The sequence below is a fragment of the Staurois parvus genome, unplaced genomic scaffold (genome assembly GCF_062004578.1).
Source record: "Staurois parvus isolate SC_StPar_1 unplaced genomic scaffold, SC_StPar_1.0 ptg000102l, whole genome shotgun sequence".
NCBI lineage: Eukaryota > Metazoa > Chordata > Amphibia > Anura > Ranidae > Staurois > Staurois parvus.
The window spans coordinates 2,495,834-2,521,056 of record NW_028317898.1 but is presented as its reverse complement, the minus strand read 5'-3'; the positions used below and the strand labels follow the sequence as shown (position 1 = coordinate 2,521,056).

The window sequence follows — 25,223 nt, the reverse complement described above, 5'->3', positions numbered from 1 at the left end:
CACAAAAAAACGCACAAGGTGAAATTCAGGCATTTTGGGGAAAAAGTTCTGAGTAAACTTTCTTTGAAACGGACAACGAGACAAATACAGGATTCTCAATAAAATGCAGGGATTCTATGAAGGGAACAAGCTGATTGGTGAGCTCTAGCTGTGACTCAGCAAGTGTCACAGCTGGACATTTGCAAACCACTGCTTCCATACAAAGTAAGGTGTATGGGTCCTTTCTCCACTTTATGTCAGCAGAGAACAAGCTTTTCTCTCTGCGTTTTATTATACTCACCCTGTCTTTCCCTTTTTTTGCATTCCTTCCAACAAAGCTTCCATTGTGAGAGATAAAGTTCCAGGACCAATACCAGCTCATGAACCTGGAAGAAGACATGAACATTGAGATACAACCACACAGGAGACTTGTGTAAAATGCCAATGTTGCTTGAGATGACATATGCAATAAGGCAGCCACCAAAAGGCTTTGTAATCTATGAAGAAATCAACTGTAAACTGAATACACACAATCTCCTTTATTCTGGCCATGCACACGACAACATTGCATCAGTCCTATTATTTATTTATTTCAGATACTTATATAGCGCCTTCAATATACACAGCGCTTTACACATATATATTGTACATTCACATCAGTCCCTAACCCTCAAGGGGCGTACAATCTAAGGTCCCTAACTTACATTCATATACTAGGACCAATTTAGACAGGATCCAATTAACCTACCAGCATGTCTTTGGAGTGTGGGAGGAAACCGGAGTACCCAGAAGAAACCCACGCAGGCACAGGGAGAACATGCAAACTCCAGGCAGGTGGTGCCGTGGCTGGGATTCGAACCAACGACCCTAGTACTGCCAGGCGGAAGTGCTAACCATTTAGCCACTGTGCTGCCCCTAGATTTAATAACTTCCAAATTAATTTTGGTAATTTTGCTAGAATTTTCTGCAAGTTATGCAACTGAAATACAACCTTTTTATTGAAACTGACCGCCAAAGAATGATCATAGCATTACTTGTACATTTACCTGCAACTATGTAGCATGAGAGCCTAAACATATTGCACAATTTATATCCAATCAGATTTTGGGTGGAGAGAGTCTTCTGCCCTGTGTAATCTCCAACTAGAGCAATCATTCTCAACCAGGCATCCATGAAAGCATAGGGTTCCTCGAGAAGTTCCTATGTCTTAGTAGGTTTTCCTACGATTTTTGGATGATGAATTGAGCAGTGCTCCACGAGATGTTCAAAGTTTGGGGGGGATTTTTTTTTTTTTTTTTTACAACCTAACCCTGCTTTAAACCTCTCCACAACTTTATCTCTCACCTGTATTGTGTGTTCCTTGGCCTTCATGATGCTGTTTGTTCACCAATGTTCTCGAACAAACCTCTGAGGGCTTCAAAGAACAGCTGTATTTCTACTGAGATTAAATTACACACAGGTGGATTCTGTTTACTAATTAAGTGACCACTGAAGGCAATTGGTTCCACTAGACTTTAGTTAGGAGTATCAGAGTAAAGGGGACTGAATACAAATGCATGCTACACTTTTCAGATATTTATTTGTAAAAAATGTTGAAAACCATTTATCATTTTCCTTCCACTTCACAATTATGTGACACTTTGTGTTGGTCTATCACATAAAATCCCAATAAAATACATTTATGTTTTTGGTTGTAACATGACAAAATGTGGAAAATTTCAAGGGGTATGAATACTTTTTCAAGGCACTATAGGAGACTGAAAATAATATTCCTGGCACGTGTGAACACATAATGATACAGATCTAAAATAAAGACGCTGGTGGAGATCACCATGTGACACAAATATCAAACAGTGATCAAATCCCCAAGCAACCCCCAAATCCCCTCTGCCAAGACACTGGGCTCATTCTATTAGTGTTTGAAATATCAGTGCTTTCACTACAAGAGGTCAAGTAGTCATTGTTATGGTATCCAGTTATACAAATGAAATCAGACATGCTTTCTAATGTTAGGAGTAGCCAACCAAATCGGTGAAGCAGTCTAAGTCAATCACAGTCCTGTAGCACTTCCTATTCTCCTTAAAGCTGAATTCAAGGTGTGGAGTTATAGCATAGTTACATTGGTCCAGCTTGGACTAATGTAAGTATGCATATGCCCTACCTGTAGGAGAGCTGTGGAACTGGAGAGTCATTGTAGTAGTCACTGATGCTACAATGATTGCCACTGTTTTCTGGGCCCTATGCCAGGGGACCACAGTTCTTCACAGTGAACACAGAGCGGGTTGCTTGCTTGACACTGCCACCATTCACAGGAAACTTTGCATTTTTCTCAATAAAAAAGGCATTCTCTAACTGGACCAGGTAGAGAGGCAAGGCAGTGACATCACAATCTCCACCTCTTCCAATCAGAGAACGTTTTGCACTCATTAAGAAATTTCAAGGCATTCTGTGAACGGCACCTCAAACACAAGACCTGGAACACAGCGGTGGTCACTATAGTAGCAGTAATTCTCCACAGGGATTTGCCAGGTATGGAATATGCATACTTACATTGTTCTGAGCTGGACCAATGTAACTAGGTAACTGAATCCATACCTGGACTTTTTTAAAAGCAGAACTCCATGAAAGTAATTTTTTTCCCCACTGCATGGGCTATCTGTTCGCTTTATCCAGAGGTGCAATGTAATGTGATGACAATGGAAATAGAGAAAAATGCATGAAAGAAACACACATCAACTTCCTTCATCACACAAAAAAGCATGTAAAGGTTTATAAATGCACGTGCTTTCATGAGTTATTATGCATGTTATGGTGTGCACGGCCCTAAGGGTACATTCACACTATATGTAGTGACCTGCATTTTTATGCACAGGAAAAAAAAAATAAAAAAATCACAGATCACTGCTAGAGCACACAGAAAACAATTGCTATGTGCCCTGTTCATACCACAACACTAGTGTGATGCATGCTGTGGGAAAATGTGGACATGCTGCATTTTTCTGCAGCACATTGGATCACACTGAATGTCATTGCTGGACCTCATACAGGTACAAGCCTGCGGAATTTTATCCTTCATTCACATTATTTTATTGAGGTTATCACATGTGTTATCTAGGACAAAAGTTCCTGCAAAATGATCTGTAAAATACTTGCATATGGATCAGGGCTTGACAAATTTCATTTAGGAGCCTGCTAGAAAAGTTAGAAGCCTTTCTTTCTTTTTAGTGTAGCATGGGTCATCAGCAACCGGAGCAAAGCAACTTTCTTGGGCAACAAGCTTCATGTGATGCAATTTGCTGTGTGACAATCATGACAAAACCACGCATTTTAGGTGCCATTGAAAATAATGGCACCTGAATCTGCGTTTTCTGATCACAGTGATTCTGCCGTGATCTCAAAATGCCCAGGTGTGAATGGAGCCGCCCTGGTTCATATATATGCGATTCTGGATATGTTTTTCAGACTCACAGAATTGCATGACAGGCTAGATACTATGTGTTCCTATTGAGGTGGTTCACACAGATGCGAACCACACGCATTGTGATTTAAATGCCATTGCGAAAAAAAGTCCTGTGTGAGTTTGGAGCAGTGTGTTCCAGACTCGCAAGTGATAGAGTCAAGTGGCATGCAGAAACAAGTGTTCACATAGGATTGATATCGGGAGGAGGTTTTGCACTGAAGTCATCGGGGGGCGGCTTTGCACTGAAGTCATCAGGGGGCGGTTTTGCACTGAAGTCATCGGGGAGCGGCTTTGCACTGAAGTCATCGGGGAGCGGCTTTGCACTGAAGTCAACGGGAGGCGGTTTTGCACTAAAGTCAACGGGAGGCATTTTTACACTGAAGTCAATGGGAGGCATTTTTGCATTGAAGTCCTCTAGAGGCATTTTGGCAATGAAGTCATCGAGAGGTGTTATTTCATTGAAGTCAATGGAAGGCAGTGTGCAAATCTAGGGATGTAATTTCTAGTGACCTGGCACCTGGGATTTGTTAAAACCTGATTTAGATCTGTATATATACTTCATTTACACACTTACAAATGTGTATACATGTGTTTCTGCGTGTAAACCCTATGTTCTTACATGTTTTTTGGATTCTGTGTTATGGATTTGAATGCAGTGCATGTTTATGCAGCTGTGTGGATGGCTCCATTGAAAACAATGCAGCTGCATTCAGATCAGTAATTAAAAAACACTTGTATATGTGTTTTGTTACCGCTGTGTGAATAGGCCATACTATGCGAGCTATAGGCAATATAGCTTTGTGACCACGTCATCTCAGAGCCATATATTGGGTATAACATGAAACATGGCCAGATTCCTCCAGCCTCCCACCTCCACTTACCTAAACAGCGGGGTGTTCTCCCTGCAGCGACATGGCTTCCTTTAATCGTGTGGCTCCACCAGCACGGCTCTGTCATCCATGGATCTGTGAATGGAAAGACTACAAGTCTCATCTACCACTGCAACAGAGGAACCTGCAGTTCTCAATAGAGCACAGTGATGTCACAGCACTGGGAGTCCAGTGTTTACTTCCTGCAACCCATTACCAGTCAGTCCATACTGCCCTACAGACCTGGAGCTGGAGGAATGCTCTGCAGATGCTTGGGCATTGCACCTGAGATCCACTATGCAGAGTTGCACTGCTCTGCAGGCTTCAATGCAAGCACGTTCATTAATGAGGGTGCATGGCTCACTTTGTTGCAAAAGATGGACTATACCTTTAATTCTTCACCAAAATAAATAGATCAGCACAGTACCTGTATCCAAAGTCAGTCTATTTCTATCGGTCTGCCTACATCTCCACACTGCTGTGCAAACCCTTACAGGAACCAAGCCTCACTTTCACAATCCAACAACCACGCCTCACTTTCACATTTTTACAAACTAAACTTCGCCTTCATAGTTCACTAATCAAGCCTCGCTTTCATGCTCCTGAAACCAAGCCTCACTTTCATGCTCCTGAAATGATTAGGTTGGTTAACTGTATGCTCCTGAAACCAAGCCTCGTTTTCAGCTCTGGTTTGTTGGTGCAGTACGCTGGACTTTTTTTTTTTTTTTTAACAGCTCAGTAGCTCCCTCTAGCAGAGATACAGAGCACTTACAATGAACCATAGGTTCAGAATTAGACCAATTCACATGTACATTTCCATCCATTTTAGTGGTGTTTGAACACGCACTGACAGACATTTTGACATCCGTTGACATGTATTTTGATGTCTGTTGACATACATTTTGCATTTTAGTGCCAGGCAATGCAACGTTATAGTGTAACACACATTGAAACTCATTGTTTTTCAGATGTCCTTCCGTTGATCTGCATTTTACAGCTACACTAAAATGCAGTGGTGTGAACGGGCCCTTAGGCTAGGATCACATTTGTGCGGGTGGTGCCGCCGCAGAACCCGCACAAATACCAGGAGCCGCAACCACCCACACAGAGAAATACAGGACCAGCGGGCGGGTGACATTATTCCTAATCGGGCGGACTGACCATTTGGAGACTCGGGCACTGCCCAAGGGCCCAGGGTCAGTAGGGGGCCCCATGAGATGCCCCTGGTACCTTTTTCATAGGCTTTTTTGAATTTGGACAAGGACACAGGGGCTGCATGATCCCCTATTGCCTGGGGGCCCCATAAGTTGTCAGTCCGCCCCTGTTCCTAATGGCAAGCCACTCACACTGCAAATTGCAACATACTGGGAACCTCGGTTCCCTTGCAACTTCAAAAATAGTGCAGGGACTTCTTTCCTGCATGTCATGGGTCACGGCAGCCTATTAAATGAATGGGCTCTCATGCCCACACAAATCGTAGCCCCCACGGCCGCACAGGTGTGAACCTAGCCTTATGCAGATTTCAGTGCGTTTTCCATTTTGTAGAAATGCAATACAGTCCATGTAACATGATTTTCTATGGATCTAGTTCAGATCTGTGCGATTTTAGCTGGTGCATATTTTGGAAAGGACCAGGGACTTTTTTTCAAACAGCAGGTTGAGTTTTCCACGTATCAGACTTCAATGGGCATTTTTGCAGCGTTTTTTTTTGTTAATAGAATATTTCTATTAGCAAAAAAACTTGCGTGTTCTAAAACGCAAAATGCTGCGGAAAAATGCATCAACTGTAACCTGCATAGATGTGAATCAAGCTTAAAACTTTATTGACCATGTCGTCGGCTCTGAAACCTGTACCACCCACTATGGACCTGACCAATTTTTACATTTCTACTATGGGTCTGTTTATTCAGCACTAACCTTCTCATTACTTGAGATAACAAAGAAATACAGAAAAACAAAAAAGACTTACTTTTGGTGACTTTGTTTTGCAAAATTTTTAATGCACTCTTTGGAAAAAAGTAACAAAACATATTTTTTCTTCTTTGATTAATGATTTTTTCTTAAGTGTTACTGTATTTGACGAATAACGAAAGGAAAAAAAACTTGTTTTAGTTTTTGATAGAGTGGAGTGGATTAGAACCATCATCAGGTTTTCATGGCTGTGTGTCCCTGTTAGGGAGATTCACCCTCTGTATTTATCCTCTTTGCCAATATCACCAAGAGTGGAAGTGAAAGGAAATCCCACATTTTGGGTTGTCACCAAAATAGGGATAAAATGGAAATCTTCCAACGATGACACTAGATCCAGTGACACTGGTGACATTCCCTCAGATTTCAGGGATTTCCTCTCTTTCTTGTTTTGGCTATGGGACAGGAATGTGACACAGATGGTAAAACAAAACTGACAGGGGTTATAACCCTTCCTTACACTTTCCAAAAACAAAAAAAAGTTCCGCCTATAGTTCTACTATAGGAGTGATTCTGGTACAAAACATTGCAAAGTTATTCACAAATAAAATACTTTTTTTTCAATGTTGTCCTTTTTTTTTTACATTAAAAAAATAAACAAAAAATAATAAATATATATTGAAACAACAGTCTTTATGTAAATGCAAACCAAATGATGCACAACCACAGCAAACCATCTATGTGGAATATGTGGATGACCTACCAGCACTTGGTAGGTGTTTCACATCCTCAATCTACAAAATACACAATGAAAAAGAAGCGCAGTGCTGTCCCCCAAAAAATGTATATATTATATATATACTGTTCAAAAAAATCAGTGTGCTGGCTGTTTCTCCTCCCCTAGCTCCAATGATCAGTCTTCTGCTCACATGCCCCCCTCCTCTTGCACAGCCATTTACTGGGAAGATCAGTGTACTGCTGTTTCTCCTCCCCTAGCTCTTATTATACAGCTGGGAATACTGTAAAAAGAGATAAAAAGGTATTTAGAATGTTTTTTATATCTATACACAAATGCTTTGCTTTTCATTTTTATTTTAAACTGAATGGGTTGTTTTAGAAGGCGAGGATTTACACGTTATGGTTAACGGGGTTAGGTATTAGGTTAAAGAGTAACTCCACTTTTGTGGGGGTGATCTATGTTGATTGCAGGCATTTTAACAAACTTTGTTGCATATTCCTACCTTGTGTTATTCTGAAGAAACTGCAATTTGTTTGTCTGTGTCCATGTGCAAAATGAATCTAATGGGAGTGGTTTCATAATTATCATTCAGCTTCTGCACGTGCTGGGCTCTAATGAGGAAAGTGGTGGGGTCTGTATCCCTTTAGACGTGATTTCCCTTTGGGAGCATCCCACCAAAAACAACATTTTTGTTGCAGGGGATGCCAAAAATCTGACTTGTATCATACTGTAGGCTTCTGGGAAAATCAAAGAGCCAATCACACAATCAAGAAATGACATTTCTGGAGGTGTTCTGTACTCCATCTGTGTACAGAATGCCTGTAGATTGCTATATTGCATTTTAGAGAAAATTACAGCACTGCAGGTTGAAAATAAAAGGTCATATTTAATAACATTCAATTACAATATGACTTGTGTATCAATTGTATACACTACATTATTTTTTTGTTACTATTTGCTATTTTATCCCCACAAAAGTGGAGTTACCTTTTAAGGTAAGTGTTGAAACTGAACTCCTTGAAAGCACAGGTGAAATAGGTATATGGAAATGGTTTTATATTTCTGTTAAGCCAAATTAATGATCCAGCAACCCTGCCAGACAGCACAGTACGTTTTTTGACAAGAACACTGAGTCAGAATATACCCTCATTTGCTGACTGAACCATGAAATAGCATCAACACACTGATGAGTTCATTCCTTGGTGTTCACTGTAATCACTGGTGCATTCAGTAGAATCTTATTAGATGCTAAGGCCTCATTCACACAGGAGATGAGGCCTATACAGAATGAGTGCGCCATTTGTTTATGCAGCTGGAGCCGCCTGAAGCTGCATGCAGGCACTATGGGGATACAGCGGCTGTGAAAACAGAATCACTTGTCCTAATTTGACAGATGTGCAGCGGTGATATGCTCTACCACACGGGTGTCAAACTGTCGGCCCTCCAGCTGTTGCCAAACTACAAGTCCCATGAGGCATTGCAAGATTGACAGTTACAAGCTTGACTCTCAAAGGCAGAGGCATGATGGGACTTGTAGTTTCGCAACAGCTGGAGTGCCTCCAGTTTGGCACCCCTGCTCTACCATATAAACAAACAGTTCATTTACACTGTATGGGCCTCACAGCCTTTGTGAATAAGGCCTGAAGCTGGGTTTCCCAGTATAGTTGTAGCTAAATAGGAGATTCAAAATACTGATATCAGGGCAAATTCACGTACTTCAAATATTTTGCATTTAAACATACAGTGACTTTTTTCTATTACTATATAATTAGGTAACCAAATTCATTGGGATTGAAGTTCAGATTTCTATGCAGAGCAAAGCAACAAATTTATTAAAATTGTGACCCCCCCCGCAGCTACCTATTCGTACCTTTTCTTCACTCCTCCATCACTACATTCACCCGAGGAACCAAAAACGGTATGGGGCAGCTTATGACTTATTGTTATTCCTCCATGTGACAGCAATGGTGCTTAGGTGGTCAGTTCTACCAGATTTTGTAAGCTCCAAGTGAAAGCAGCAGGAGAATAAAGGTAAATAGGTATGGAGGATGCAGTTAAAGTGAGCCTGTTTTGCATGGGCTACACTGAGGGATCGGGTGAGGGTAGAGTGCCACAGTTATCTCTGGTTTTCCAGCAATTAACACCAGCATCCATTTTTCATCGTGTCCATTCTTCACCATAGAATAGTAGCCTTTAAACTGCAGCTCTGCATGCCAGATGCAGCCCTCTACTTGCCTTTATGTGGCTCATAATTCCTCAAATTAACATAAATAATAGGGTATTATTCCTCACACAGGTACCAACAGTGGGACATAGTTCCTCCCATTAACACCAATAACGGGGCATTATTCCTTCCACCGATATCAATGATGGGGCTCTATTCTTTCCACTAATACCAATGATGGGGCACTATTCCTCCCACTGTTACCAATGGTGGGGCACTATTTCTTCCACTGATACCAATGATGGGGCACTATTCCTCCCTTGGATACCAATGATGGGGCACTATTCTTCCCACCGATATCAATGATGGGGCACTATTCCTCCCTTGAATACCAATGATGGGGCACTAGTCTTCCCACCGATACCAATGATGGGGTGCTAGTCCTCCCACCAATACCAATATTGGGGCAATAGTCCTCCCATGGATACCAATGAAGGGGCACTAGCCCTCCCACCGATACCAATGATGGGGCACTAGTCCTTCCACCGATACCAATGATAGGGCACTAGTCCTCTCACTGATATCAATAATGGGACAGTATTCCTCCCACCGATACCAATGATGGGGGGCACTATTCCTCTCACTGGTACCAATGATGGGGCACTATTCCTCCCACTGATACCAATAATGAGGCAGTATTCCTCCCACCGATACCAATGATGGGGCACTATTCCTCCCACCATTACCAATGGTGGGGTACTATTTCTCTCACCGATACCAATGATAAGGCACTATTCCTCCCACCATTACCAATGGTGGAGTACTATTTCTCTCACCGATACCAATGATGGGGCACTATTCCTCCCACTGATACCAATAATGAGGCAGTAATCCTCCCACCGATTACCAATGATGGGGCACTATTCCTCCCACCATTACCAATGGTGGGGTACTATTTCTCTCACCGATACCAATGATGGTGCACTATAACTCCCACTGATATCAATGATGGGGCACTATTTCCCCACTTATACCAATGATGGGGCATTATTTCTCCTACCTATACCAATGATGAGGCACTATTCCTCCCTTGGATACCAATGATGGGGCATTAGTCCTTTCACCGATACCAATGATGGGGTGCTAGTCCTCCCACCGATACCAATATTGTAGCAATAGTCCTCCCACAGACACCAATGATGGGGCACTAGCCCTCCCACCAATACCAATGATAGGGCACTAGTCCTCCCACTGATATCAATAATGGGACAGTATTCCTCCCACCAATATCAATGATGGGGCACTATTCCTCCCAGTGATGCCAATAATGGGGCACTATTCTTCCCACTGATACCAATGATGGGGCACTATTCCTCCCACCGTTACCAATGGTGGGGCACTATTTCTCCCACTGATACCAATGATGGGGCACTATTTCTCCCACCGATACCAATGAATGTGGTACTATTTCTCCCACTGATACCAATGATAGGGCACTATTTCTCCCACCGATACCAATGATGGGGTACTATTTCTCCCACCGATACCAATGATGGGGCACTATTCCTCCCACCAATACCAATAACAGCGCTCTATTCCTCCCACCGATACCAATAACAGGGCACTATTCCTCCAAATGATACCAATAAATAGGCACAATTCCTCCCACCAATACCAATGATGGGGCACTATTCTTCCCACCGGTACAATTGATGCAGCTTATTCATCCCACATCAGAATCATCAGAACACAGCCTTTTTTCCACTTTGTTATATAGATTCCAAATTAATGATTCCAAAAATATTAAGACTGGGAGGTTCCTCCAATATTCATCTATGATAAGAATGGTAGCCAGGATCATAATATATATTCCTCTCCATAGTTACATAGAAAGAGAAAGAAATTCGCTCCAATCGTGTATTACCAAAGGTAAACAACTTTAATAAGCCAAAATATTGCACTTACAACATTTCAAAAATAGTTAAGCCTTTTTAAAATAGCCTTTTAGTGAGACAGATGCAGCTGGTGCTCTCACCACCTCCGGATCTGCCGGACAGAAAACCGTCACGTCACTTCCAGTTGTGGATCTTTCACACTGTGGAAGATTTTTTTGGACTTTTTTTAGAATTTATTATTAATCAGTGTTTCACTGGACTTATGTTTTATGGTGTTTATTTTGTGCACTATTATATATATATTTTTTAATTTTTTATTTTTTATGTCACATATAATTTTTTATGTCACATATAATTTATGCCACATATGATTTATGTAATTATCTATCAATATGTTTGCATATAGAAATTATCAAAAGTAATTAGTGCATCACAGACACATAGGGGTTTATTTATTAAAGCTGGAGAGTCCAAAATCAGACTCCCTTCTGCATAGAAACCAATCAGCTTCTAACCTCAGCTTGTTCAATGAAGCTTTGGCAATGAAACCTGGAAGCTGATTGGTTTCTATGCAGAAGTGAGTCTGATTTTGGACTCTCCAGCTTTAGTAAATAAACCCCATAATGTGCTGCTAATTATCACTAATATTGGGGGTAGTATTTTTTGGAAAAAGTTTGACATAGTATTTAAAGTGGCAGCTTATTGGATTTAATATTGAATATTTAAAAGCATCAACTGGCACGGTTTAGTGATTAACATATCCTTTAAATCACTCTATAAAATAATAAGCTATAAGATATTATTTACTACCACTGATGCTAGGACATTTTTTACTTTCATAATTTAGTCCTTGTAAAGAAAACTGGCCCTTTCTTTAGAAAGTTTGGAGACCACTGCCCTAAAATATTGGAACATAAAAATGGGGCTTTATATTTTTTTGGAGTAATCTGCAATTAGATGTGTGGATATTTGCAGGGGACATGAATCCTGTGTTCAAAGGTGAAACAAAATGTACTTATCGCTAGTGGCATGCTGCTTTGCACTGGAAGTGCAGTGCCATTGGTAGGGTTACTATGCAAGAAAATCATCCTTCAAGCATAGTCTCTAGAACAAATGGTGTGCAGTGCTAGTATGTATGTAGACCAGAGATCTGATATAATAGATTTATCGAGCTCAGCAGTTTAACCAAAGTTATGCATACAGGCTTCCTCAGCTGTTCCAGCCTCTAAGCTTCTGGGTAGAACACCGTGCTCATGTTAACCCTTGTCTTTATTGTTAATTCCCACAGTGTAACTGATATTATTACTTTTCATGGCTTGCCAAAAGCTGCTCAACCATATAGCATGCATATTTGATGAGTTCACGATTTAGCTGGCAATTACTGCCCTTCATCATGTTGTTTAAGGCTGAGATCAGCAACAGAACATGTGATTATATGTAATGACAAATATATTTGGAAGGCATTTAAACCCACTGCGTTATCTCTAGGCAGGAAATGACTTGACCCAGGAATATTAAATTGCTGGTCAGCATTCAGTTATGCAAAGGGAATGTCCCATGTGTTCACATCACTATGTTTTTCATTTGCTTTCATCTAACTTATAGACCAGCATACAGCCTGTACAGGCCTTTACCTACATGGATGTGTTAGATTAGCAAGGACACTGTATTAATAAAAGCTGAAGCTTTTTCGTAAGGTAGGTGCAGGAAACATAGGTTAAAATGTATATCAAAGCAAAAAATAAAAATAAAAACATGCAATACATCTCTTCAATACATGTACATTTGCCATTGGTTTATCTTTTTATAAAGCCTGCAAATACAGACAAATACCTGTTGATCCCTCAGCTCTTACTGTCCAGTTGTGGGCTGACAACACAGCATTTTTGTGAACTGACTGGTATAAGCCCTGGCCAGTTTTATTTTGCTAAATTACTTAAACCATCCCACTCCCCTCATCTCATTCTGTAGTCCACAGTAAAAAGTAGGAGGGCTAGTCAGAATCCTTGGGTTAACACAGGGAGTGTGCACAGAACACAGGACAGCTCTGAATTTCTGATGTGTTCTTTTTTATTGCTTTCACCAAATAAATGTAACAAAGTGATTTCAACTGTATACTTAGCAGACCAGATGGGAGAAGATAAGAGAAGTACTTTTTTAGGGTTTACATACAGTTTTGGTATAAATGCAAATATGTGTAGAAAACATTAAAACTATTTTTTTCATGGTTCAACAGGATGGACTTTTGTCTTTTTTTCAGCCAGACTGACTATGTAACTATATAACTATTTAATGTTTCACCCTTGCAGGCATTTCCCATGTGTTTAAAATCAGAACACAAAGGAGTCTATTTATAGAAAAAAAAAAGTTGGATGAATGTCCCAAACATTCACTCAGCTGTCCTGTATTTTGTCTAATGTGTTTATTTCCTATGATTGGCAGCTCCCTCTAATGGCCATAATATGATATTTTCCTAAAATACCTCAATCAGGAAATTACAAATTATGACCACTAGATATAGCTGACAATAATAGGAAATAAACATATTAGACAATATGGAGATAATTTGTGAAAGTGGTGCCAATCAAATTTAGACCCCAAAGTGTGGTCTCTGCATGTAATTTCATGTCACACAAGGGACTTGGTAAATATATGACAAACATATTTACATGCATTTTGGATACCCTGGCAATGCATTTCCAAAGCAATTCTGTTGGTTTGCATCATATAAACAGACTGCATGGGTCTATGAAAGCAAAGTAATTCTCTGAAAAAGATTGACATTTTTATTTATAAAAGAAATATACATTTTAGAAATGTTGCTATGCAGTCAGATGCATAAACAAGGCATAGGTAGTGCAGTACACAGGACGTGCACTGGTTTCTACATACACAAAGAGTGCACATATAGGTGCGCTTTACACTTGCAGAAAAAATCAAATTGAACTAAAAAATTTAAAAAACACTGACAGGTAGAGTTTTATGAAAGAAGAGACCCTATTGGTCTCTTCTGTCAAAAATGCTTCTTCCTGCCTGTCAGTGGTAGTGTACAATGAGCTTACGTGGGAGTGATGTCACTGCGACCCTTCCATTTACGTGGCTTGAACAAATCAAATCTGGAAGGAAGACCGAGAGTAGATGGAAGCACCCGTGACCTGCAGGAGCGCTGACAGCAGATGGCTGAAGGAATTCATTTGACAGGTAAGTCTGTCATAATATACTAATACTGTGTATACAACATTATGACATAAAACTCCTGGGGGCCCGTGTATTCAAAAATATAGCAGAGTTTAATTCTTCTTTAATATACTTTAATCAGCTTCTACAGTGCATGAAAAGTTTTGTGGCGTTATTTTTAATGACATACTTCTGTGCATTTTAGTGTTTCTAACCGGTTAAGCTCCGCCTTATAGCAAAAATACTGCTACTGGGTGGCAGCTGTGCTCAAAATCACATATATATACATGATTTTGCATTTCCGGGTAGTGCGCCCTACCCACACCGCCATTCATGGCCGCGACTGTCAATCACCGGGTCCCGGACGGTGATTACCGAGGACCTCCGATGAGGGGGGAGAACTGTTAGTAAACAAAACAGTTCTCCTCCCTGTCATCTCCTGCACACTACTTTGCATGGCTTGCATGGCTGACTTTCTGGCTGAAAAGTTGTAAATTTGCATACATAGAACCTCAGATTCAGGGGTTTCCTGGGGCCCAAATAAGACCCATGTGTTGTGGTAATGCAGTAAAATGCATGATCCACAATGAGTTTGGTTGTTATTAATTTTCAATGGCAGCCCAAGAGAGTGAAGTGCTAAAATGCAAACATGGAGGGGTGACACGTCAAACGTGAATGTGAACTGTTAGACAGAACAATTCGGTTTGCTGCAAACTGGTCGGTAGGTGATCTGGAAATGTTTTTTTGTTGTTGTTTGACATGTGTTGCCCTTCCATGTTCTCCTTGCTGCAAAGGCAGGTTATAGATTGGGGTGGTTGCCATTTGTTTGTACTCTTGGTTAGTTGGTGAGGGGGAGCACTGGTCACCATTGCTTTCATTGTGCTATTGCTGAGTGTCCAGTGCTCCCCTATACTTTTAAAGAGGGGTGAGCTCCCTCCAGGCATACCTGCCCTTAATCTATCCATTATTATATACGTCCACCAACTTTGGAGGCTCTCAAAATTTATAGCGTTAGAACTGCAGTACACTAGGGTGCCGTGAAGTGATCCTGCAGTACACTAGGGTGCCGTGAAGTGATCCTGCAGTACACTAGGGTGCCGTGAAGTGATCCTGCAGTACACTAGGGTGCCGTGAAGTGATCCTGCAGTACACTAGGGTGCCGTGAAGTGATCCTGCAGCTTATGCATATATTTGCAAATATGTGCAAACTAAACCCCTACATTCAAGGCATATTGACAGTGTCTTTGCAAAGACCTTCCCTCCTCACCCCACTAGAAATGGGAAAAATTACATTCTGCCCAAAGGGGACTGGAGTTTCTGGACCGAGGAAGAAGCCAGGAATACTGCTGGAGCATGATAATATTTGTTTAATACAAGAGGGGGGTATTGAGAAATTAGTAGAAAAAAAACATGGATTTATGCTTTAACTTCACCTTCCTCATTTACTCAGATGAATTTAGACAAAATAGAGGAATTTACTGAAAACTCATTTTCATCTGAATTTTCAGTAAAATAAAAACTCTCAGTTTCACTCATTCCTTACTGTTACAACATACTAGACCTCAAGGTCATTTTATTTAGTTACGGTTACATGGTGGAATTCGCACTAAATCAAGCATTGAGTGAAAAACTATGTTCTGCATCTTCCTAGTTCAATGGATAGCAATAGTGTGCTAAGCTATATTGAGAATACTATCAGGAGTCACTAGTTATTTGTTTGCAATATTCAGCATTCAGAACAAGAATAAGAAATGATAAACCGTTTCCCAAGAATTCATTTCTCACTAACAACTACCTGTAAAAGAATGCAAGGTATTTGGAACTGAATGTGCTTTGTGTCAAACAGGTAAGGTATTTTCATTTCCAGTCCTAGACATGAAGGTCAAGGCTGTATTGACGCAGTCTAGAGTATCATGTTGACTTTCACAACTGACCTTTATAGTTTTAGACAAATATGTGTTTATAGGGAGTTCCAAATTTGTCACAGTCACACTTTGATATTGCCTTCCACGGTTTATGCTAAATTTTCACTATATGGTCAAAATTTTGTTGGCACCTGACCATCACATTTACATACTGTATGGTCAAAAGGATATGGGCAACCCTCCAAAATATTGAGTTCAACTGGTTTAGGTAGAGGATACTGTTAATTTTACAGCATACAAAGGCAAAGGTATAGTAACAGTTTGGGGAAGGCTCATGTCTCTCACAGCATGATTGTGCCCCTGTGCACAAAGCCAGTGGTGTGAAGGAACTCAAGTGGTTTGCAAAAGTCCTGACCTCAACTCTACTTAAATGAACTGGAATGCCAAATGTGAGCCAGGTCTTCTCGTCCAATATACCTGACCTCACAACTGCTGCTTCAGCTGAATGGCCACAGACACACTACAAAACCTTGTAGAAAGCTTTACCAGAAGTTGGAGGCTGCGAAAACTTCAAAGGAAGGAGGGGGTCTCTATATTAAAGGAGAAGTGTGGGATAGCATAAAAACAAACATACATTATGCTCACTTATATGGCTCACATAAATGCTGATCGTTCAGTTCTTGGCCTTCACTGAGCCGAGAACGGTGACTGTCAGTCATTGGTGTAGCAATCATGCCCACAGAGATGGACGCGGTTCAACCATTTTGGCTCCAATCTCCATCTTGGCAAAGGATCCTCCATCTTGTACAAACATATCCCCCTCATTCTCCCTCTCTGTTCAGCCACAGTGACATATGGCCTGTGTGTTGGCAGTGTCACAGGAGGCCAGAGCACAGCAGGGAGCAGCGAGCTATAAAACCCCCAAGGGATCTGGAGTCTCGCTGTCCAAAGAACCTGTGCAATCTAGCACATCGTAAAAAGATAACCCAAGCCTTCCCCTGAGTTCAAACACATTCCAGAGGAGTAGAGACTAGATAACACTTTTAAAATCCATTTTTTCCCTATGTCTCATATCTTGGAATATAAGAGACTTACATAAAAACCAGGCTTATTGTCAGATTGGCCACGAGAAGAAAAACAGTTTGATAGGTCACACTCCCTGACTGGAATACCTAGGAAAGCAGAAAATTACATCTCTGGAACCCTTCAAATATGTATTTCATATCTAACCGTTCCTCAGATGCGTCTGCACAGTAATCTACCCGCGGGTGGAATGTCACTTGTGCATAGGGAAAGTTATGAGCAAAATATGAACTATGAGAGATTTTGGCTCTAGTTTAGGTATCCGCCCAGATGATCCCAATGAAGGCATTGGTCCTTGACTTCAGAGACACCCCCTGCTGGGGGACTACAAAATAGGCTGTCAGGCCTAAGAGAAAGAAGTTGAAGAATTCTCCTGTTTAACATCAGAACCAGCTTGGGAGACGTGCCCTTTTGCTCTGAAACTTGATCTGCTTAACCCAAGGCTGAGGCAAGTACTTTAACCCTTTACCCTCCTTTCTGTTACCTATATATATATATTGGTTACATCTTTTCTCTGTAAATATTTTTATTGCACCCTTTTGACCTTTTAGTAATAAATCTTTCTTTCTGAAAGTGTTGAACTGTTTCTATAGCTCGTTAATGCAACTTACGAATTCCTGCTTCTAAAAGAGTGCTACTGTGTTTGTTTAACCCTCTGTATACTGTGATATACAGACAATTATCTCAACCATTATAGTGTTATAGCTGATATTGCCGAGTTTCCTCTTTCTCTGTACAAAAAGGAGGTGGAGGCAGTGCAAAGGGTACAGCATTGTTACGCACGTGACATCGCGGCTTCAGATTGACTAGTCCTTCGGTCACGAGTTTGGTGAGAAGGTCAGGGGTCTGACGCGCAATCGTCACAATTGGCTCTCTGCTCTGCCCCTCCAGTGCTCACTGGAGCACCAGGCTGAGGATGGGGTGGGAGCAGCTGGCAGAGGCTCAGCGGAGAGCATGGGCCAGCTGACGTTCAGGCATATGGGTGGATCCCGATCCCTGCACAGCCTGGGCTGGTTCTGTGACATCAGCTGACAGCTGGCTTTAGCCCACTGTCGGATGAATCTGGGTCACAGAAGTGCATAATTAAGTGCACTCCTTTGAGCCAGAAGAATAATATGGCCAAAAAAGATTTGGAAATACTTCTCTTTTTATAAGGGTTTTGGAATAGGATGTCTGAAATGATTAGGTGTGATGGTTAGGTGTTCACGAGCTTTTGGCCATGTAGAGTATTTATCAACTACAGATGGAGAGATACAAAGAGTGAGGGCTGAATAAGACTTTATAGTAATGAGTTTGCCCACTGATCACTGATATCATTGTCCAGATTAAATAAAAACAATTAAATCACAGCCTTTTTTTTTAGCATTATTGCCTTGTCACGGGGAATTGGTCACTAATACAAAAGTGGTTGAAGCTGTAACATTAAATTCAATAAATTCAGCATTATATTACACTAAGCAGTAATTAGCCCTGAACTGTATGTAGCTAATGCTGAAGGGTCAGAGATTTAGACTGCATTCAGGCTTGAGCTAACTATCTTTGGCCATTTTTACAGGCTTTTTTGAGCATATGTACAGGCATTTTGAGCATTTTTCAGGCTGTATTGTTTGAGCAATTTTAAAATTATTTTTAGTCAATGAAACAAATGGTGTGATATGCCCATTTCCCAGGTATTCCCATTGAAGTCTAATAGGGCCAGAAAATGCCTGAAGCTTACAGCTAGTAGCTGGACTGTGACACTATGCTCAGGTGTGAACGGGCACAATTGATTTTGAAAGTCTAGTGTTTTGGAGCTTCAGGCTACAAAATGCTCAGGTGTGAGTGGAGCCTAACCTGTACTGATAAAATCTGTAGGCTCATTAATGAACTCTCCTTTTCAAAAGGTTGGATGTCTGACTGTGATATTGATCTCAAGGCTTCATAAACATTGGCAATACAGGCACCAGTGCAGGTATTAGGAATCCTTCACATAAACGTCTAGGGCAGTAACCAGTCCAGATCAGCACATTTTTATGACAGCTATAGCCAGGTGTTTGCAATCGACTGCAGATGTTCCCATGAAAATGCACAAGGAATGATTACCTGCAGTTTAGGACAGATGGTAACCTAGCACACAGACAGGGCTTCTCATCTGTCCTTAACCACAGGTAATTGCTCCTTGTGCAATTATCTGGGAAACGCTCACCTGTGAAGGGACCACTGGAAATAACCCAGGTCTCCCTTACCTTCAGAGGCTACCAGGCCCAGATACCAGTTCCAGAGCACATTGACAAACACAGACTCAGTCTAGGGGTGTCTGAAGACTTATTGCAGAACACATGAGGGCAGAGGGATGACAGTGCAGGATACTCCAAAACACACACAGGCATGGAGGACAGATTCTCAAGCTTTCCTTCAGTAGCAGTGGAGTTCCAGTTGAATAAGAAAAAAAAAAAATAAGTCATCAGCTATAAAAACTGCAGCTGCTGACTTTTAAAATACAGACACTTACCTGTCCATCGGTCCAGCGGTGTCCTCACAACCGCTGGTTTCACCATGGGCACCCGACTGTGACAGCTTGCGGCTTCACAACCGGGTGCCCACTGCACATGCGCGAGAAGTTCTGAGCTTTATGAATAGTCCCATAGTTTTCTGGGACCTGTCACATGTCCCGGAAGACTACAGGGAGGGAGATGGAAGGACAACTTCCGCTTCTGATGACCTTAGGCGATCGCACTGGAAGTGGGAGCGCGTACCTGTCAAATTCGGGTACCCGCCCCTCCCTGCTCCCTAAAGGTGCCAATCCTTAACGGAGAGCAGGGGACAAAGCCTTAACGTGGAACTTCTCCTTTTGGGTGGATGTATTGCTGTATGTAGAGGGGACAGCCAGCTAGTCTGAGACTCTTTAAAAGCAGTCATAGTCCCTGTAGCAACCTCTAGAATTTAACCCTCATTTGACACTATTCAGTGAAAGGGGTCCCTCTCCATCCCTGCTTCCTAAGGTAGTGTCCTCCAACAAAGCACAGGCACACCTAGAGCTGTAGGCAAACGGTCCTACTCACAATGTCTTGAGACAGCCCCCCAACCAACTTCCTTATGACACTATTCAGTGAAAGGGGTCCCTCTCCATCCCTGCTTCCTAAGGTAGTGTCCTCCAACAAATTCCTTTCAGTCCAGGTTCCTCCAGTCTTTCAGCTGAGCACATGCTGAGGCTGAAAAATCTACAGCTCTTCAGTGACACAGGCCTCCTCCCAGAGGCAGAGACCCCGGGAGAGCAAGACATCTCATCAGGCCAAATATTTATATTCTCCCCAGTCACCTTCTGGACACCCCCTCTCAGAGATTGGCTGAGGTCAGATAAATATTCATAACCCAGAGGCTGACCCTCCTACTCTATTTCTGGAAGCTTCTTCCAGAGGCAGGAAGGAATAATCAACCACCAGACTCAGGGAGACCTGACCAGACCTAGAAAATAAATTGCAGCTCGGCTGAGTACAGCAAAGCCAAAAATGAAATGTATCCAGTCTAGGGCAGGGCTATGCCTGCGACCAGCCGTGGAACTTGTCATTAAGTTGTACAAGTTGAGCAGCCGCAGCTGATTGCAAATACCTTGGTGTAGCTACTGGAAAATTACACTGATCTGGATTGTGTATGGCCATGTGAAAGAGCCCTTTATGTGTCTGCTTTTTTTTACAGAGGCACTTTAAATGTAAAGGCTTGCATTCTCTCACATGTTCAATTTTATTTGGGCTGTATAAGACATTGTGCATTTAGAGCTTGTTCACATCATCCTTCACACTAAAATACGTGCGCTGGTGTATGTTGTGCAGGGGCAATATAATGCGTTATTACAACACGTAACACTATTCATTTTTTCTTTTTTTTTAACTTTATTATTCTCACAGACTGACACCTTGCGACATGCTACGGTGACATTCTGCATTTTTAGGCAGTATACACCACCACACATTTATGGTGTGAACAGTGCACATAAAAACAATTCACTTCTACATGTCCTTGGGATCAGCATGCATTGAACTTTGCAGATCAAAGCAGCTCAATGAACATGGTGTGAACGAGTCTTTAGAGTGTTGAGTGCCGTGTAATTGCACGGACAATACAGAAACATTTTGTCTACATTGTTCACATTTGATGTTGCAAGCACTCTACCAAATGCGCTACAGAACTGATGCCTACATCCAAAGAAGAGAACTGCCATATGAATTTCCATGCTTCGTACAGGGGTGTCAACCACAAAGGTATACAGCTTTGGGACTGTATAGAACACACTGGTGTGAACGAGCAGAATTTATTCATGTGTTACACACTAGAGGGCAGAACAAGATCATATCTTCGCTACAGTTTCATTTACTGAATTGCCAAAAAACTATACAAAGGTAGATAACAAATCTTACCAAACACAACATCAATCTTCTGAACCAATACATTTTTCTTTAGCTATATTGACATATATGGTGGAGTACATATAATATACAATATGCTGGAAGAAGGAGCCTGGTGTTCCAAAAGCTTGTCTTTTTTTAAACATGTTTAGTCAGCCATTAAAATATCTCCCTTTGCAATACGATTTGTCTTCCTAGCTCAAAGAGTACATCAATTTTTTTGTTAGTTACCCAAAAAAATGGAAAAGTATGGGCTCCACAGTGAGCAGTAATTTGTGACTGTCTGCACCAATATGTTGAATTTAAAGTGGACCTTCCCTGTTCAAAATGGCTTTAGCTCCTTTCCTCTCTGAAATATGAAACAATGCAATTTCTTTGTTGTTATTTGTTTGCTGGTCTTACCTAGGCTAGAATGACGTCCGTTCCCACAGGCTTTTGAGGTATCTCATCATATTTCCCAAGAGCCTGCAGGAGTAGAGTTATTGTGTAGTCAGTGGGAAGAGTTGCAAATTTAATTGGGGGCCAGCTGCCTGAACCCAGATGAGACAACTTTCTCCTGATTATGTCAGAGAAGATGGCAGCATTGGCCCCAGGATGGGGCAACTGAGCAGCAGATCACAGCAGCACAACACTGGATTTACAGGTCGGGTAAGGATGTTTAATGACAACAACTCAGTATAATGAGTAGGAAGGGAAAGGACGTAAAATCAGAAAGGAATGTAGCACTACCCCCTTAGGAGTCACTGGGGGGGGGGGCTTCAGTCTTGCACAGCCAGGCAACACACATCTTTTTCCTCTACGCTTGCACACTGAGACAATAACCAGTCCTTAGGCTTGTTTTTTTGTGTCTTTTTATATAGGGGTAATAAACTTGGATGGGGTTGAGGGATACATGGGATGCCCAAGGAACTATGAACTGAGAGGACAAACTATGTACAAGTCTATGGACAGGAAGCAAAGTCTTCTTTGAGAGCACTCTTGCTTTCCAGTGAACCTCCTCAGACCCCAGCTGAATCCTCCTCTTCCCCCAGCAGTACTAAAGGTATTTCCCTAGGCAAGGGGATCCAGAAGCTGCCCAAAATCAAACAGTCTCAGCTCAAGACCTAGTTGGGTTCCCCACCTGACTGTGTGGGTGTACGGTTATTCACACTGTCCTTCCTGAGAGCTCTATGGATTGGTGGCCTTCTGCTGGGCTAGCTCCTCCCCTGCTGCTCAGGCTGTCCCTCCTAGTACACAGTGACACAACGGAGGTCCCCTCTTCCAGCACGTGCCTTTAGGTTCACCCATTCCCTGAGCACCCTCCCAGGCTGCACATCTTCTACCTGACACACACTGGCTCACTTCCTGCTGATCAGGCCCATTTAGAGGGTGGTCCTGACCCCAGGTGCCCAGGCTGACTCATGCCCAGGCTGCCTAAAAACCCTCATCTAGCTCCCCCTGGCTAACTAGAGGGGCGCTACAGGAGTGAAGTTCCTTTCTGCAATAATCAAAGTAGAACTCCAACCAAAATGTTTTGTTTTGGATAGAGTGAGGAACCTGAACAAAGTTCTAGCCTTTTCTCACTCCTTGTAAAAATAAAAAAAAGGTTTTGCCTGAAGCTACTCATTAGTATATAAAAAGCACACCTTACAAATCCTACCTATACATCTGTCAACATCAACAAGTAACCATACATAGTAAAATGGCAGAAATTAATGGATTGCAGACACACATTTTCAGACAGGATTTTAACAAAACATGTGGCTTCAGCCAGCTGTGTTAAATTTTGTGTATATTTTGAGAAGATTGGTAAGGTTTAATTTTTCTATTTTATTATAAGATGTGAGAGATACAAAGTACAGCTTCTGCCCCAGGCGGGCCTTTTCCTTGGGACCCATTTCTATTAATATTATCCAGCCTATTCATGAAAATAAAAAACACGCCATTTATAGAAGCCATCTGCTTCATTTGAGCTTCCATTACTTGCTGTTTTCTGCACCTTTTAGGTGTGTAGGTATATTTTGTATACCAAATTTACATAGCTTACATCTGACTTGCTGTATAGTGTATCAAGGGGACCGTGTAAAAGAAAGCGATAAATAAACAGACATATCAACTAAGAGAAAGGTAACAGATACTATCCAAGGGTGGCACATGGTGTGTAAATTGTGCAATGTGGTATACATGTGGTAGGGGTGGTAGGTGGGCAGTGTGTATTTTATTTGCTATAAGAAAAGAGAAAAAAAATAAACTCCAATTTCATTAGAACACTAAAGAATAACTAAGGTTCATACTAGTGCGGTTTCAGATGTGACTTGAGTCGCACAAAATCACATGACAATGGAAATCACATTGTTTTTAATGATGCCCGTTCACGTCAATGCAACTCAGCACAGTGTGATTTTGGAAAAGGTTTCTGTACTACTTTGGTGAGATTTCAGCATGATTGTAACCCCAAAGAAGATGCAAACCACTTCAGAGTAGCATCCAACTTTCACTACATACTGTAATTGTACTTCGAAAAATTGGATTGCAGCAGTGTGACCTAGCCTAAAGGTAAAACTTTTTTTTTAGTTTTGGATAGAGTGAAGAGGGATGAGAACACCTGTAACCTGTTAAGATTCACCCCATTTGTCCTGATTAGCATTATCACCAAGAGTGAAAGCGAAAGGAAATCCCAAATTTTAGGTTGTCAGATAAGAAGGAAAGATGGCTGTTTAGGACAAAATGGCTTCATTATAAGAATTTGAATCTGTGCTTATTTCCTTCCTTTACATGTACACTTGGCATATTGCAAAAATAATTCTGATAATTTAACGAAACTTATGATTTACGTTTGAAGAATCTGTGGCAAAGCAGTTCCTGGAATTCGGCATCTGGACACTATTTTTAAAATGGCACCCCAAACCATAAAAGAAAAGGTTCTTGACGAACCATGATCACAAGACAACTCAATGCTTGCTATAATATTAATCTTTGGTCAGTTTTATACCTTGACCCAACCTACACTACATACGTCAATCTGTATACCTATCCTGAAATGCCCAAAAAATTCAAGCAGAGCAACTGATTCATGATACTTGAGCCTGTTTGGTCTCCATGTAGCTACATATTATCTCCTTACTTGGGTATTGCTGACTAACAGGGGTCAGGTATCTTTACTTGAACTGTAAAATTCTATGACACACCCAAACAGGGATAATCTTCCAATGGGGGCACTAGTTCTGGTAACCCTGGTGGCAACCAGGGATTGCCTTACTTAGAAGAAATTTCCTCTCATTTCCTGTTTTTGCTATGGGACAGGAAGTAAAGGGAAACCTCCTTAACTGGGACACCAATGGCAAAAATCCTGACATGGGATATACCCCACAAGCCATTATGTATTTTAGGCTTAAAGTGTTACTAAGCCCACAACAGTAAAATCAGTTTGTATATGCAGTAAAGCATGCTTGTTATACTCACTGTGGAACCTAAGGGGTTAATCCTATGCATTGTGTACAAATGCTGTTTGATCATGACTTCTCTGATCCTCCCCTTCTTCCAGTGTCTCTCTCTTACCTCCTGATAAGTCATATCGTATGGCGTCACTCTGCACATGCTCATTTTGGTGTGCATTGCTAGAGAGGGTTTTTTTCCTGGGAGAGTGCATGTGATCAGCACAGGGCCAATAAGCACTGTCCAGACAGAGGTCAGGGGTTTTGCATCCTCCTAGAGCAGAATGAA

General features: G+C 41.5%; 1 protein-coding gene across 2 annotated transcripts in view; it reads right to left on the bottom strand.

Annotated features, from left to right (window-relative positions):
* Positions 1–4,850, bottom strand: part of CEP63 (centrosomal protein 63) — a 40,989-nt gene extending 36,139 nt beyond the window's left edge. The window contains exons 1-3 of one of the 2 annotated variants that reach the window (XM_089671229.1): positions 4,736–4,839; positions 4,321–4,404; positions 281–365 (exon numbers count right to left, since the gene is read on the bottom strand). In XM_089671229.1, coding sequence (XP_089527355.1) covers positions 281–324 — 44 coding nt within the window. In that variant the 5' untranslated portion in view covers positions 325–365; positions 4,321–4,404; positions 4,736–4,839. Of the gene's footprint in view, positions 1–280; positions 366–4,320; positions 4,405–4,735 lie in introns of both variants that reach the window. The other variant, XM_089671230.1, reaches the window with a different exon arrangement.
* Positions 4,851–25,223: the final 20,373 nt, after the last annotated feature.